General features: G+C 38.6%; 1 protein-coding gene across 1 annotated transcript; it reads right to left on the reverse strand.

The window, feature by feature from the left end:
* Positions 1-769: 769 nt before the first annotated feature.
* On the reverse strand, positions 770-3995 carry LOC118785226 (cilia- and flagella-associated protein 20-like). Its single transcript, XM_036539824.1, has 6 exons — positions 3809-3995; positions 3118-3197; positions 2694-2805; positions 2383-2571; positions 1221-1331; positions 770-879 (listed from the first exon to the last, which is right to left on the reverse strand). The coding sequence occupies exons 1-6, from the start codon at positions 3890-3892 to the stop codon at positions 874-876; spliced, it is 582 nt and encodes a 193-aa protein (XP_036395717.1). The 5' UTR covers positions 3893-3995; the 3' UTR covers positions 770-873.
* Positions 3996-15084: the final 11089 nt, after the last annotated feature.

Here is a 15084-nt window from a genome sequence, read left to right on the forward strand (position 1 = left end):
GACATTTTTTTTAATGTCCCTGATTTTTTAGTTACGCTGTTCTCACTGTTGTCACAAAACTTACATGACATGGCATGTTAATTCAGGGATATATTGGTAAGGGTTAAGGTCAACATCCGTCCTCCGTAGAATAGCAAAGCAATATAAGAAATACTTGATTTACTGTGTGGATAGTTTAGGGTGAGACTTTTTAACAGAACCCAGATTCCATCCTTTGTAGTCTGTGCATGCCTGCTTGCTAGGACACTTACAGAATATTAGAAAGAATTCAAGAATGTTCTTAGATATATTCAGTGATGTGTCCTTTGAAGGATCGTGTTCCTCACAGTATTTTCTATGTGATGAGATTGCGATCAGTCAGGTACTCCATTATTTTCTGCTGCTTCTGCAACTCATTTTGGCAGCTCCTGTTCTTATGCAATAAAATTCTGGTGTCAGAATTGACTCTGTTTCGTGTGTGTTCAGGGTTCACTGTAACAAGTGGAAAAGGTTTAACTTAAAAACTGTTACACTACTTGGTATATCAAAATACACAAATGTGTTATGGATTAGACATGAGCATGTCATCACATGAGATGAGGACCTATTAACCCGCAACCCCTGTATCCAAACAATACCAGCTCATTATTTCAGGTAATGCTAAACTTCTTCTGCCATTTCATTTTGACAGCAATAATTAGAAATTAGAATGATTACAAGTTAGAAATTCTTATAAAAGGTTTATTGTGCAAATTCCATACAGACTGTAAAATGGAAAATCAAATGGCTCTAAAATAAAATAAATGTATAAAGATTCATAATAAGCAATGATGTCCTACAGGAAGATGATCTGGAAATAACATCTGGGGCAAGGAAGTAGGGAATCACTTCACCCTAGTGCTGCAAGAAGAAAGGTGAATTTAAGGTGAATGGTCAAATTAGGACTGTGATGAAAACTGCATCCATTACAACTGATTCAGTTGTCCAAGTATTTTGTTAATTTAAAACAATTACAGAAAGAATAGTTATTTGGCAGGTAAGAAAATGCTATCACAAGAAAACATTTCCCAGGAATCATGGCATATATTAAATATGTATGAAGCATTTTTACCGCACTGCTTTTCATTAATGTGAAAAAATAGCCTCTATGTCCCAAAGATAACGGTAACATATCAGTTGGAAAGGTTTGTAGCAAAAAAGACAAACATAATTGCTCATTTCAAATGCTTCAGAAGTCTTACCTTTGCTTTATTTTGAACAGGTAAATACAATTTGAATTCTGCTGGTAGCTCATCCTCTGAATACAGCCTGTCAGAGAAGTACACCCTTCGTATGCGACAATTGGCATGAATCTGTAATGATCACAGGAATGAACATGCTCAGTCACATTGCACGTTGTCAGTTCCTTCCAACACTGAGACAGTTCTGAAGTGCCCTCTACATATTACTCAATTTGGGGAAGCAACACAACCCGTGGTTTAAGTGTAAAATTACTGTTCTGAATATTTATCATCATTTAATTGATTCTACTGCATCCACATCCATGCAATTGCTTTGAGACTGTAATAGAACATTTTATGTTTGTGCTGATAGGAGCTGCATCCCAGAGCAACAAATTTAACCAACTGTAGACTGCAACTCCCATCAGCAGTGCTGTTCAAAACACTGCATCATTTTGCTAACAATACTCATATTCCCCTTTGCACTTATCTTCAGACTGGTGCTGATGGAAACTGAGGTCCAGTACTAAAAGCTGTCTTCATTTGGACACTTACCTTAGTTTAACTCTTAGATTCAAACAGAAGTACATTTCATTTTATTTGGAATTATGTGTGAGCCTTTGACAGTGATGTAATGCAAATTAAAACAACAGATCTGAGAGCAGATCGGGGTAGTTCTGGGCCATTTAGAACTAAAACTGGTGCAAACTGCTGCATTTTTGGTCCAGCAACAATTTGTACAGTATGACAGAAAATGCATTGAGGTGCAAGTGGAAATGAACTGCCAACAAACAGCACAAAACCATTTCGCATCAGGTTCTGTTTCCACTGCAGTTCATTTGTGAAAGGTCCGAAAGGCACATAGTTAAGCAGAGCACGGCACAAAGGACATATTTTCTATGATACCTGTATATTCTCTAGAGAACTCTGCCGCACGGAAATGACAAGTGAACAAGGCACATCTGAGATAAAATTCTGGCCTGTGTGAGGCAGCCAGTGAAATCAATCGCACTTTGATCACACTTTTTTTTTAAATGAATTCCATTAAATAAAAAATAATAAAGCTCAACTGGAAGTACACCAGATGCCAATCACCTGAAAGTGAACTTGGCGTCAAAGTGCCCTTCGGCCAGCTGGACATGTGCAATGTACTGTCACATAAACTGACATACTGCTGGCTCACCTGTACACGGAGGGTCTCGATGTAGTTGGTGCCATAGGCCCGGCGTGTGAAGTCAGACAGGTTGAACTGGATCTGGTTCCAGCCGTCATCCAGCCGCATTGGCATGGTGCAGATGAAGGGCTTCACACGGGTCGTGCTCTGGTAGTTACTTGCCCGAAAGCGCCGCCTTACATTCTTATCATCCAACACCTAAAATGACAGCTTTTCTCATCAGACACCCAAAAGGACAAGCTTGTATACGTCTTCGTATATACATGTGTCATCATCATGCATTGACATTCTGCTCATGTGTTCCTTTTATTGCATCTCACCTGAACTTCAAAGGTGAAATACTTCTTTAAATTTTTGATTATCATAACCAGGAATGGAAGTTTGATGCCAAGTGTCTTCTTTGGGTCAGCTGGACATGTGATGTATGTAGTGCTAAAGAAAATGGGGGAAAAAAATCACTTATTTTTTATTATGAAAATCATGTATCCATTAATAACTCTGCTATGCAAGCCTGTTGAGTTTTTATTCACATGCCATAAAGACATGACAAATGACAACAGTAGAAATGGAAACATTCTGAGAATTTACACACTTCACCACCTTTGTGCAAAATGATTTATTAAAATGCTAGTTTGAAGACTTGGTGATTAGACAGGGAATTACCATATTTTTTACTCCTTTGGTTGAACGTTCTAGGGTATAGCTTCACTGAAATTAAGTGGAAACACGCTACACATTGCTTACCTGACATTGGTTCCTTCCACCTCCAGCACCAGAGACTGAATGTCATTGTCAGTGATCCTCTTGATGTGACCGTTCCTCACCTGAAATGAGGGACAGCGACGTATTAGATTAACCCATGACAACAACATCATGGTCCACGAGGCTGCGAGGCTTCAACTCGGCCGAAATGGGCGTTCCCAGAATTAAAAATGAAGATACCATAGCGAAATGTTACTAACAGGCCAGCTAACGAACAGCTAGCGAACAGCTGCCAATGTTCCGACCCCGCCCCCAACCCAGGTCTGAACTGAAGAAAGGTTTTCATCAGCAAGATACTTGGGCTACTGACATAGCATGTTAAGTTAACCTCAAAATCTTTATGAAATAAAATTAACTCGTTAGCTAATACATTATGGCTAGTTGGGCAGGTAGAGAAGTGCCCAACTAGTTAACGTTAACTAAATACTGAATTTGCCAAACAAATTACCCATCCATCCAGCTAGCTGAGTCACAAATGAAGCTAATTAACCAGCTAATGATTTTTCAACATAACTAATCACTGCGGCTTACCATAGGGGTTACGTTCCTCAAATAACTTCAATGCATAGTTACGACAACTATCTACGTATTGTTATCTCGGCAAAATATAGCTGGTTTAGTTAACCAGCTCGCTAGCTACAGGGATTTTGCTGCCTACCAAGCTTCGAATTACCTTTTTATCCCATATCTGAAGGGGCTTGCTTCCAATGCTATAAAGAATGGATAAAAATCCACTCTGGAACGTGTTTTTGAACATCTTCTTTTCCTTTTCCACGCTCACTCCAAACCTGGAGTTATCTCTTGCACTTTTTGATTGATGTTGCTATGGGCTTCAATCAAAACTTCAAAACCTAGCTACCGCGTTTGTCCTCTCTCTAAATTAGTTCCGTGTGGAATCAAAGAGCTTGCATTCCGCTCGACCGTTCCGCTTCTACAAAATGCACGGCTTTCTGCTAAATTGTTTCAGTCTAGCAAGAGGGGTAACATTAGTGTTAGTGTTTTCTTTACTTGGAGGAACTATCTGAATTTCTTATATTTAGTACATTTACCATGCCATCTAGTGTTGGTTATTTAAATTAGGTAATACGCAGGGCTAGCAATTATGTAGAGAATTTAGTGAGGTGCTGGGCCAGCTATACTAAAGTAGAGAATAAAATTAAACATGGTTATACCACGTAGGTAAACAGACTTATAAATTAGCTAAATAAATTATAGGGATTATTTGGATCTCAGTTCAACTCCACCACAATGCTGTGACCGTTGGAAAAAAGGAAGGCATCCCAACTTTCCAGACTGCACGAAAACATTATAGACAAAGGTACCACAAATATGCTAATTTTTCATAGAAGAAGATTCTGACAAATGTTCTACTCTGCCATATTTCAACTTTACCACAAGTGGGCAGTCAAACACATGTAAGATCGCTAGCAATTTGCAAACTATATGACACATTGTAAACCTCACAAAACAGTTATATTTGTTTTTAATTTAAAATGTCATATATCAAATTTTCCATTCTCGCTCAAATTATTTTTTTCCCCCGGGAAGACAGATGACAAAGAAGTCCCTTATGCAGTTTGCAGCCCCGTTTTCTTTACCCTAAGCAAATGGTCTGGGATCGCTTTGCAAAAATCTTTAACTACAACTTTATTAAATAATTTTTACGTATGTGTGGGCCTGCATGTTTATATGTAAAGTGATGTGAGTCGACTCTGGCTGCTATGATGGTAACAGAACCATTTATGCGTACTGAAACTCTTTTGTATCAGAGTCCAGCCCTCAGCTCAAAAGCATATTATTTAGAAAGATAGTAGGCCTACTAATCTAAGTCTGCAGGACATATTATGTTTATCTGTCAACTAGGCTTGCTGCAAGGGAAAAAAAAGTCCATTTTGTATCCTTTTTTTAGCATACATACATGCATATATACAGAGATACTGTACATAGCCTACAATTTCTTAAATATGAAAATACACATTTTTCAAAAGATGTAGGCTATAATTCAAACATATGGTGAGGAAAGCAGAGGGGAAGTGAAGAGTGTCAACATATGGAATAACATGCAGGATAATGTTAATTCATAAATTAAGATGATTGATGTGGTTATTGGTGGTTGGCCATTACATGTTTGTGGCAGTTTGGGTGGTGAGCAGATGGGGTTTGATCTGTTTTGTAAAGGTACTGTGGAATGGATCCAGGTATTGTTAAAAAAAAAAAAAAAGATTTTTATGAGGCAGATATTTTTCAAGGTTAGAATGATCTGTTGAGATGTCGAGGCAGTGAGAAAGTAAATGTTTATGAGACAGGGCACATTTTGTGTATTCTTCTGAGATATTTAGGAGTAACAGATACTCTGCAGGATACAGGAAGTGGGGTGTCAAGGCAAAGAAAGTCACAGAAAGTTGCATGTACTAGAATGAGAATGGATGTAGTTTGTGTAATGGTGTGTATCTGTTATTGTAGGAGTGTGCAGGTATTTGAGAGCTCAGGTCCCATAGAGAAAGTTTTATGTCTGTTTGGCTGTGATAACATTGTATTGAACGAGCTTAAAGTTCGTATTGGAAATCATTGAGAATACGGTATTGTTTCTTGTTTTCCAGGTCTGTGGACGATTATATGTCGTCGTTAAATTTTATTCTAGAGAGAGGCTTTGTGGTATGAAAAACAGTGCAGTACAGGAGCGCGTCTCTCTCTCTCTCTCTCTCTCGCTCTCTCTCTCTCTCAGAGGCCCCAGGTGTGGGACCATTAGTCTTAGCAGAAAGCACTAATCCTGTGTATAGGACGGGTGGCACTTGACTTGTGAAATCGCTGAAATTATATGTGATTATTAGCTCCCCCAGTACACGCACATACTCTAGTTCTATCTTTCCCCCTATTGTCTCCATTAAGACTAAATATCCGCTTCTCCGTGGATTTGACAAATTCCTCCGAGGGCAACTTGTATTAGATCCTGCGCTATTTCAACAAACGGGGAAATGGATTAAAAAGGATTGTGCAAACATCCTGAGGCGCCGTGGCATGCTCACTTTTTCAGGCTTTTATCCCTTTCCGTGCAGCGCATGAGGGTCAGTCCCGGGCGGCATGGTGAGAGACCTGTACGACGGTGAGAGAAGACAGGGGTGCATTAGTCAGCCGCGTTGTCAGTCTGTTTATTCCCTGCATCAGCACGAAGCTCCCAGCTGAAGAGCGACTTCGACTAGAAGTTCGGGAAGCGTCAATGCCGTCGCTCCGGCTATAGCGAGCGGACAGAAAGCAGAGACAGAACGAGAGTCTGATGTGAATGACGGCTGAGAAAGATTGAGTAATTTTCCGGTCTAATATTGGCTTTTCGAGTTCAGCTTGATGTCACCCGTCATCTTTCTTCCTTTCCATCTCAGATATAAGTCTACACATGCAGTGAGGAAGAAGCGTATCGTGTTTGCTAAATATGGAGATTATAACGTATTCTTTGTGATGAAGAAGGGAAAGTTACATGCTGGCGGATCGCTGTACATTTGTGGCTCTTGGTCATTTATAATTCTTGAAATTGTTTCCTCCTTGTGATAGTTTGAGTTAGTGTTCCAGTCTTGAATTGATGAATTGCACAGTTTAATTGCACTATATGCAAATAAGTGCAATTAAACGGAAGAATTCGTCGATGAACATACACGAACACTCTATTTGAAATTAGACAGCTGGTTTGTAGCGTTCATATGGTTAATAGCTGTTTAGAGGTGTTGTGAATAGATTGATCATTACCATATCCTTTGACATAATACGGTTTGATCCATTAGGTGCTGAAAGAGGCATAAGTCAACCTGTCCTCAAATGAAATGTTTTTTTTTTCTGCTGTGGAAGCAAGCAAAGAAATGAAACACATATTTTAAGAAAAATAATCATGCTATTAATTGTAAAATCATGGAGCAAAATTATTAACTTTACATCAGCCAGTGGTAAACATTGAAATTGTCCCACTAACTGATTTTTTCCCTTGCTGTTGTTCAGATGCATCCTGATGTCTTCTCTTCAGACACACCTACTTCTCCATTTTTATATGTATTGAGATTAGATCCATATTAGAAATAGCACTTGTTTACTTTTATGAAAAACATCTGTTGGTGTCATGCTTTGTCATTTGATGTGAATATAGAAGGACTAAGTCCAGAGTGTGTATATGTATGGCATCAACTTCTAGGGTTCTAACCACTAGACTGGAATAATATATACATTATATTAACACTGTATATATAATACTGACATGCAGTCCTGTTACAGGGGCCCACAGAGGCTTTGATGGTTGTGTATGCAGAGTTTATGTATAGAGGTAAACTCACTGTGTGCCAACTAATTACAGAAGGGCTATAAAAATTCTTCAGTATGACTACAGTACTGTTAGAGGTTGGGAAAGTAAAACAATTAATTAAATCATCATCTATTCTTAGTCTCACCTGAGTCAATTTCTTCCAAAAAATTGAGTCAACTCAAAGTTAACTCAGACACTCATTCAATTTTTCTATCAATCAATCATTCAATCAATAAATTCATCTATCAGATTGTTAGACAGCCAAATTATACATATCGTAGCAGCCAAGGTAACCATGTTGCATTCCAGTAACACAACAGCATATATCACAATCAGTTCCAGCAGAACGTTAATTTCATGCAATTGATGTGGAGACAATTTTAAAAGGAACCATTTAAAAGTAACATCCCTAAATGGACATCAATAGAGGAATACTTTACAGATACGACCTGTTTTTGTGGTACCTGTTTTTAAGGTCTACTGGAAGGAGTGTGTTCCTTCTGGGGAGGCTACCTCTTTACAGTAGTCAAGTGCTTTATCTTGTTTCCCAAGATTTTTGAGACTTGAAAAGTATTTATGTATCAGGAGCAATGCACGCATAAATGTGCCTTTCTCAACATATGGGGCAACATTTTACCTTGTGGGTAAAAAGTCCAGTCATGTACCTTTTCCTGCATTCACTTCATATTTTAACCCATACTAGTTTTAGGACCAAAGAGACACATTTCTTTCAAGAGCTATGAAAAACTATATTTCTCACGTACATTTTTAAAATAATAAAAATTTTAGTTTAAGAAATTCAGTATGTTATATTCAATCCCAAATCACACAAGAAAACCCATTTAACAACTGGAGAAATTACACCTCCCTGAAATTAATTACACTGCCTTACTTTACTTTAATACTTTAAGTAACTACATTTATGTGGGTACTGAAAAATAAAAGATTTTGATTCTGAGAACTAGTACATTCAAATGAGATTCCTCACAGGAAATGTAGAAATTACTCAGGTTTATCTGGAGAAATCAATATCTCTATTGAATTTCAAAAGAGTCATCTCAGTAGAACTTTCAACAGGAGCGTAGCAATGGAACCATAAAGTTTCTTGTTGAAATCTGATGTGTGGCTTTGCTGTTTTAGTTAGTTGTTGGAGGTTTAGTTGTATTTAACCTCAATCACTTCAGTAATTGTCTGTCTTTCTACATGGATAATGTGCGATACGTAGCCTACAGCCCTGTGAATTATCCTGGGTAAGGACCTTTGCTGAGTGGGTAAGACCTTTTGCTTATAGATTTGTTTGTCATCTAATTTATCAAACAAATGTATAATAGTGGAAGTTTTTTTCTCTATAATGAATAAACATGTTAAATATATTGCTATACAAAAAACCTGGGTGTACCATTTCACATCTCAAAAATAAGCTTAATCATTTTTGCAGAGTCCTGATGGAACAACCTTTTTGGCAATTATCATTACAGCTAAAAACAGCTCCATTTAATCTGAGATCAAAAAGAATAGATGAACTAATCCTTAAATTGTTCCACACATGTTTTCATTCAAACGTGTTCCACTTATCTTACAGTAAGCAGCAGCAGGAGCCTCTGGTGGTGATGTCACCGTGACAGGGTGAGTGTCTGCACTGATGCAGGACAGGACGGAGCAGAGGAGGAGGGGGGTTGGGGGATGGGGGGTGCACTGAAAAAAAAAGATCCACAGCCTGGATTGCTCCACCAGATGGAGTATAGTCAGTGTGCCTCTCTGGACCAGTGAGAAAAGTAACACAGTTGAACCCAGCATGCAGGCTCACCGGGTGCCATGCATTGAAACTGAAATTAGTGTCATATAGGATACAGGAATAAACCTGGACTGATTTGGTGGTCTTGTTGTTTTCAGTGGACAACAAACTTTCCTCCATAAACATCAAAGGGTCATACTACTCATAGTCCCCTCCTGAAGACACAGGTAGGTGCAGATTATTTCTGTTGCTGTTGCTGCGGTAAACTGGAAATACAATGTAGTTTCTATGTAACCTGTAGCTGTCATAATCATATTTGGCCCGGCAGAACATTTTGCTCTTACCTGAAAATATAATACAGCTGGAAGGAGAATTTTTTTCATTTGATTAACTCAACTGTTCATCTTAATTAAATCATGTTATACAACAATACATAGTCATATATCAAGGGATCTCCTAGTGTAATCAATCAATCTTAAGCTAGCAGTTCAATTTCTGTTTTAAAACATACATTGAGGTTATTACTATTTATCTGAATGCAGCACATGTAGCATGCATACTGTGCATGGCATGATTCATTTACATAGCTTTACATTTACTGGAGCAGTTCACTACGGTCCCTTACTTTAGGTATTGGTCTCAGCTGGGAATGTCTCAGCTGGGAATCACACCAGCAACCTGCTGACTACAAGACCAAGTTCTTAGCCACAGTGTCACCCTGCCACTTATCTTAGTCCTACGTTGTTTGTAAATATATTATGTAAATATATTATGGTAATTTTTCTATAGTGGGGGAAATCAGAAGTCAATTCTGATGCAATTATGACATAATATCCCCACCCTGGGAATTTTCTGTCGCTTTCTGAGGACAGAAAGACCCCCATGCTATATTTCCCACAGAAACATCAGGAGAGAACATAAAGGTCAATTCAGTTGGGCAAGAGATCCCAAGTGTTTTTCCTGTCTCTGAGTTCAGGGTTTCAGTTCAGAGTTTAGTTCAGTTTAGTTCTGTTTAGTTTTACTGTCTGCAGAATAAGGTAAGGGATTATCATCACAAGCGTACTGTACAGAAAATGACAGTGACACCTCAAGCTATGAAATGGGTCCAGCAAAACAGAGTGGGGACAAGAAGTATCCAGTGTGAGCTCTGAATGAATACCCTTAATATGTACAGGGGTATCGGCTGTAAGACGTCTTATCTGATGGATTCTGTTTGGGAAATGTTAAGTGTGTGAAAGATGTTTAATGCCATCACTGCTGTGACCTTATTTCTGCTTTACAGTTTTTTCCTTGTTTGGAAACTTCTCATAACAGATGATCAGTTAAAACTGTTAAAACAAAAGGCAAAGGGAGAGAGAACACTTATAATGGGGTTGTGAATGCTCTCACACTACAGACTTGCCACTAAAACCACTGCCCTGGAGCTTTCTGTAAATAGGATGCATTTCTCATTTTTGTGGTCAAGTCTAATGTTGGTTTAGTCCTGCAAGGAAGCAGTGAGTCTGTCAAGACATTTTAAACCTTTTATAAGATCTAAAAGGAAGCACAACAGCCTGTGATAGCATGCGACCTGTGACTCTATAGCTTGTGTCTCAGGATTAAAACATAACAAACTTTTTCCCCACTTTATGGCTTATCACAAACAATGTCTGCCTTCCTGATGGAAGTTCCTCTGGACCTTGCACAGCTGTAGCCTCTGACTAAGTGTGTGGAGGCCAAAATGAAGACTCATATCTCATTTCCAGTTTGGTTTGTTCCATTCTTGAAGACTTTGACACTACATAAAAAGGCATTTTCAAATGACCTCTGCCCAGTGACACAGATTTAAAGTAAACTATGGAGACTGTCCTCTTCTCCCCTCTATCCCTTCGTTGACTGACAGCAGAGGGGGAATTGTTGCTGCACTGTCTGTATGTGCAACCAAATGCTAATGAAATTCATGATTAGAACCATGCATAAAGCAAAAGATTAAAGTGTTTGTACCCCGCCTCTCCCTCCATCTGCCTTTTTGGTAAGTAAAATGTAGAGAGGTTCATAATTAAACCATAAAATACCCAGCAGCACACTATGTGGCATCAACAGGCTAAGGCCATGGTACATGGAGACTATATTCCTGTAATATGGGTCCAATTATCATGGAATGAATATGATAATGGCAGAGAAACAATCATATACACGCACACCAATACTTATATGCACATATCAGGCATACTATGTGCATAATATGTGACCAAATGTTTTTAAATATGCTTTTTATGGGCCACTCATAGTATGTGCTTCCATGGTCAATCAGACACTCCACTTTCTATGGTTTTCAAATACCTTTTGACCATTCCTAATGGAGGTATTTCACAGTTTGTTTAGTCATTATTTGGACCACCTGGAAATTACCTTACATACATCAAATACTGTAAACACAAACATTTATTAAATAATATATATTTAATCCATCATTGGAGATACATTAATTGTACCATATATGTTTTTGCTACATGTTTAATAATATGATATATTTTATAAGGATCTAAAGATTTAATGAAGAAAACATAAATAAAGCACCTTGCATTTAAATGCAAATGATTTTTCCCAGAATTTTACTTACATTATTAACTGTGCCTTAAACATACATTTTTGGCCTGAATTTCGCCTCCCATTCCATTTAATTGAATTTTAAGAGCTTATTTTGACATTGGGGCCAAAGAATTCTGACCAACGTCAGTCAAGTAAAGTGTGAGAAGCATTTTTCCTCAGCAGCCCTGAGAAACAAGCAGATAATGTGATATTTCCTGTAAATAAAGATTTCTCTTTGTCTTGCTCTCTCTCTATCTCTCTCTCTCTCTCTCTCTCTCTCTCTCTCTCTCTCTGTCAGCTACAATGTAGATGCTGATTATTTCGCAGTGCATCTGTTCCAGAGACGTCACAGTAAAAATATACACTCATCCCAGCCCCTGGCTTATTTTCCCACAGGCACCCGTATAGTAGCCTACAGCTTGGTCCCACAGCTGATCCTGTCAACCTTTTTACACTCACGAACAAATAGACCTTATTTCCTAAGCTGCCTTACTTCCGTAATGGGGATACTTCCACAATGTTTTCAGGGGTTCTTTGGCTACCCTGCCATACCTTTGGTTACTGTAGGTGTTGGTATATTTGGCATATTGCATATTTTATTTCATTTATTCATTCCTTTATTTGCCATTCAGAGTTGGAGAACTAATCATTCTTGCATGAGAACATTCAATTTCTCATTTTTCAGAACCTTTTACATAGTCACTGAACAATATAGCTTCTGTCACTCACTGATGTCTGCCTGGTTCTAGCTTCAGTTTTGATATTATAACTTATAGGGTACACATACCTGGATAAGCATACCAGATTTTATGATAATATGAAAACCTGTTCTTTTAATAAAGAGCAGCTGCTAAGCAAATGATTTTTTAATATTGCAAGGGAAGGTTTGGGAAATAAGTATAAATTATATATTACAGTATTTAACAGTGGAAACAGATGCTGCAGACTTCTGCCTGGCATCAGTGGAGAAGGTTCATCCTTCATCCATTTATAAGCAAACATTCACTGATCCTCACAGTATGAAGGTGATTAATCACCTTCTCTTCTTCCTTTTAGTAATCTATATGGACACAATAAAGATTCAAATTCGAATGAAGACAATTATACTCAAAACTAAGTAGTAAATAATGGGGAAATTTGTCAGTAGTTCATACGATGGATCTGTATAAAATACTTGTGTACATGCAACACTATAAATGATAGAAGACAACGTTTAAAATCAACAGTCATCCACCGGAGCAGCTTCCATACACACATGGGCAGACAGAGTCATACTTATTCATACTCACCATTGCTGAGTGAAGTAAAGGATCTTGCGAGGTAGTTTGTTTCTTTCAGTCTGTCAACCTCTGTCAACATTAGGTGAACTGGATGGTTAAGTGGATGTGTAAGGTGACTTAGACTTTTCTGAATGTTACTTTTAACTATGTGGTTGAGATTGGATAGCAGTAGATGTCTGATTATGCTATGCTTCATTTATTTCCTTGAAGGACAGATCTTACTAGTACGGCCTGGATCAGGGGAAACTGTGCTTATACTGTGCAAAATTGATGCTCATGAAAATGAGCACTTCTTGATAAATGGAGGGATGAATTGATCTTCCATCCCCTTCTAAATTTCCCTCTGTCTTTCTCCCTGCTCTTCCTATATTTGGTCATAGGCAGAATGAGGGGAGGGGCTGGGACACGCAGACGCCGTCTGCCCTCGTGTTTCGCATTTCATCCCGTTATTATAAACAAGACGACATGTCTGCCTGGATCGGTGAATTAAGCGAGCACTCTCTCCACACAGGTGTTTCAGTACAGCTTAGTGTGAATGTAGTGCCGTTACCCCCCGTGGTCATGGCCAGAGATCAATGGCCTCTTTGCAAGGAACCTGGACCTTTTGACCAATGAGCTAGTGGAGGGGCTTTTTAGACAAAGGCTGTACAGATTCTGAACTGATCAATCAAAATCTGTAATATGTAGCTCAGGGGCCGGCCATCCAGGTGATCAGTCAGCCCAACTGAATTGTCTTGTGTGAAATTCTCTTGTCAGTTTTGCCATATGGTCATGAAGGTCGAAAGTTTGATTTCTTCTTGGACCACCCCACTGCATGTTGTTGCTGCTATCTGTCTTTCTTTGGCCTGTTTATTCACCAAAAAAGATGGCAATAGGCTGTGGATGGTGGTATGGTGGGGAGTTTTTGACTGACTGGTCTGAGTGCTGTTTGTCCCAATGTTAATCTCCATGCTTCTCTCCATACTTGTAAAACTGTATTATCTCCAAATAATGCTTAAGGATTTTTAAAGTACAGGACAGCGTGGTTGCTCAGGAGACTGCAAACTTTTATACCTCAAAACACAGAATATACATTACATGGAGAAAGGAAAAATTCCTCTGTGATCTGTGTATACTGTGCAATGTGGTGACCTTTGAAGGCAATCAGAAGACTACAACAGACCAAATCTGCATTAAATACAAAGAGTTTCATTTCTTATTTGTGCTTATTTGTGCTATTTGTGCTTGCACTCAGTTGTAAACAGAGTATTTGTCCATGAGATCTCTGTTTCCTGCAAATGACAGAATAAAACCATTGTAGTCTCTGCAGTCAGAGGAAGCAAAAGCACTGGAGTGTAAAAGGGATTCTTTTTATCATATTATTTTCCCACATGTCTGAGAATTTGAACAAATCTTGTAAATAAACATGTTAAACCTTTTGAATACCTCCAGAGGTCTTATGAATTAATCTGGGTAAATGTGAAGTGGGATGGCAGCCAATGTAAATAAACACAATGACATAGCATGGAAGGAACTAGGTAGAGGGAATCAGTGCAGTGGAGTTTAGAGGCTCATTCCAGCCAATGTTAGAAGTGTGTTTGGATTTGGGGACTGGGGTTGCCAGTTCTCACGAGTGTCGTTCTCTGCGAGGCTGCCCCTTTGAGACCCACACACAAAACACACACACACAAACACATAGACACACAAACACACACACACACACACCTCATCACTCATACTGCATTATCCGTGCCATGATGGTGGTCGACTGGCTTGAGTGTTTTTTCTGGACAGCCTGTAATTCTGCACTGAGTCCTTCCCATGCTTTACCCATCCTATGTCACAGTATCAGATAACATGACACAAAGTTATGAGGGACAGCCTTTGTGCTTACATTGTGCTAAGTGATTAAATGTATATTGAGGGTATCTATGTACCCCCAAGACCATGGTGATTTGTGCAGTCATAGATGCCACACTTACTAGCCATAGAGCATTTTTTTTGTTTCTCATTCCATGTCTGATGCAGAATGTTTACACTACATGTAGCATATTTTGTGGGTCATTTAATGATCATATGACCAAAACTTCCCATGTTCCCAT

Source organism: Megalops cyprinoides, chromosome 10 (genome assembly GCF_013368585.1).
Source record: "Megalops cyprinoides isolate fMegCyp1 chromosome 10, fMegCyp1.pri, whole genome shotgun sequence".
Lineage (NCBI taxonomy): Eukaryota > Metazoa > Chordata > Actinopteri > Elopiformes > Megalopidae > Megalops > Megalops cyprinoides.

Bases quoted from the DNA above. Each gene is read 5' to 3' on its own strand.
- LOC118785226 (XM_036539824.1), bottom strand. From the start codon at position 3,892: ATGTTCAAAAACACGTTCCAGAGTGGATTTTTATCCATTCTTTATAGC. The intron at 3,198-3,808 runs GTAATTCGAAGC...CCCTCATTTCAG, and splicing joins TTCAGATATGGGATAAAAAG to GTGAGGAACGGTCACATCAA. The intron at 2,806-3,117 runs GTAAGCAATGTG...CATTTTCTTTAG, and splicing joins GTGGAAGGAACCAATGTCAG to CACTACATACATCACATGTC.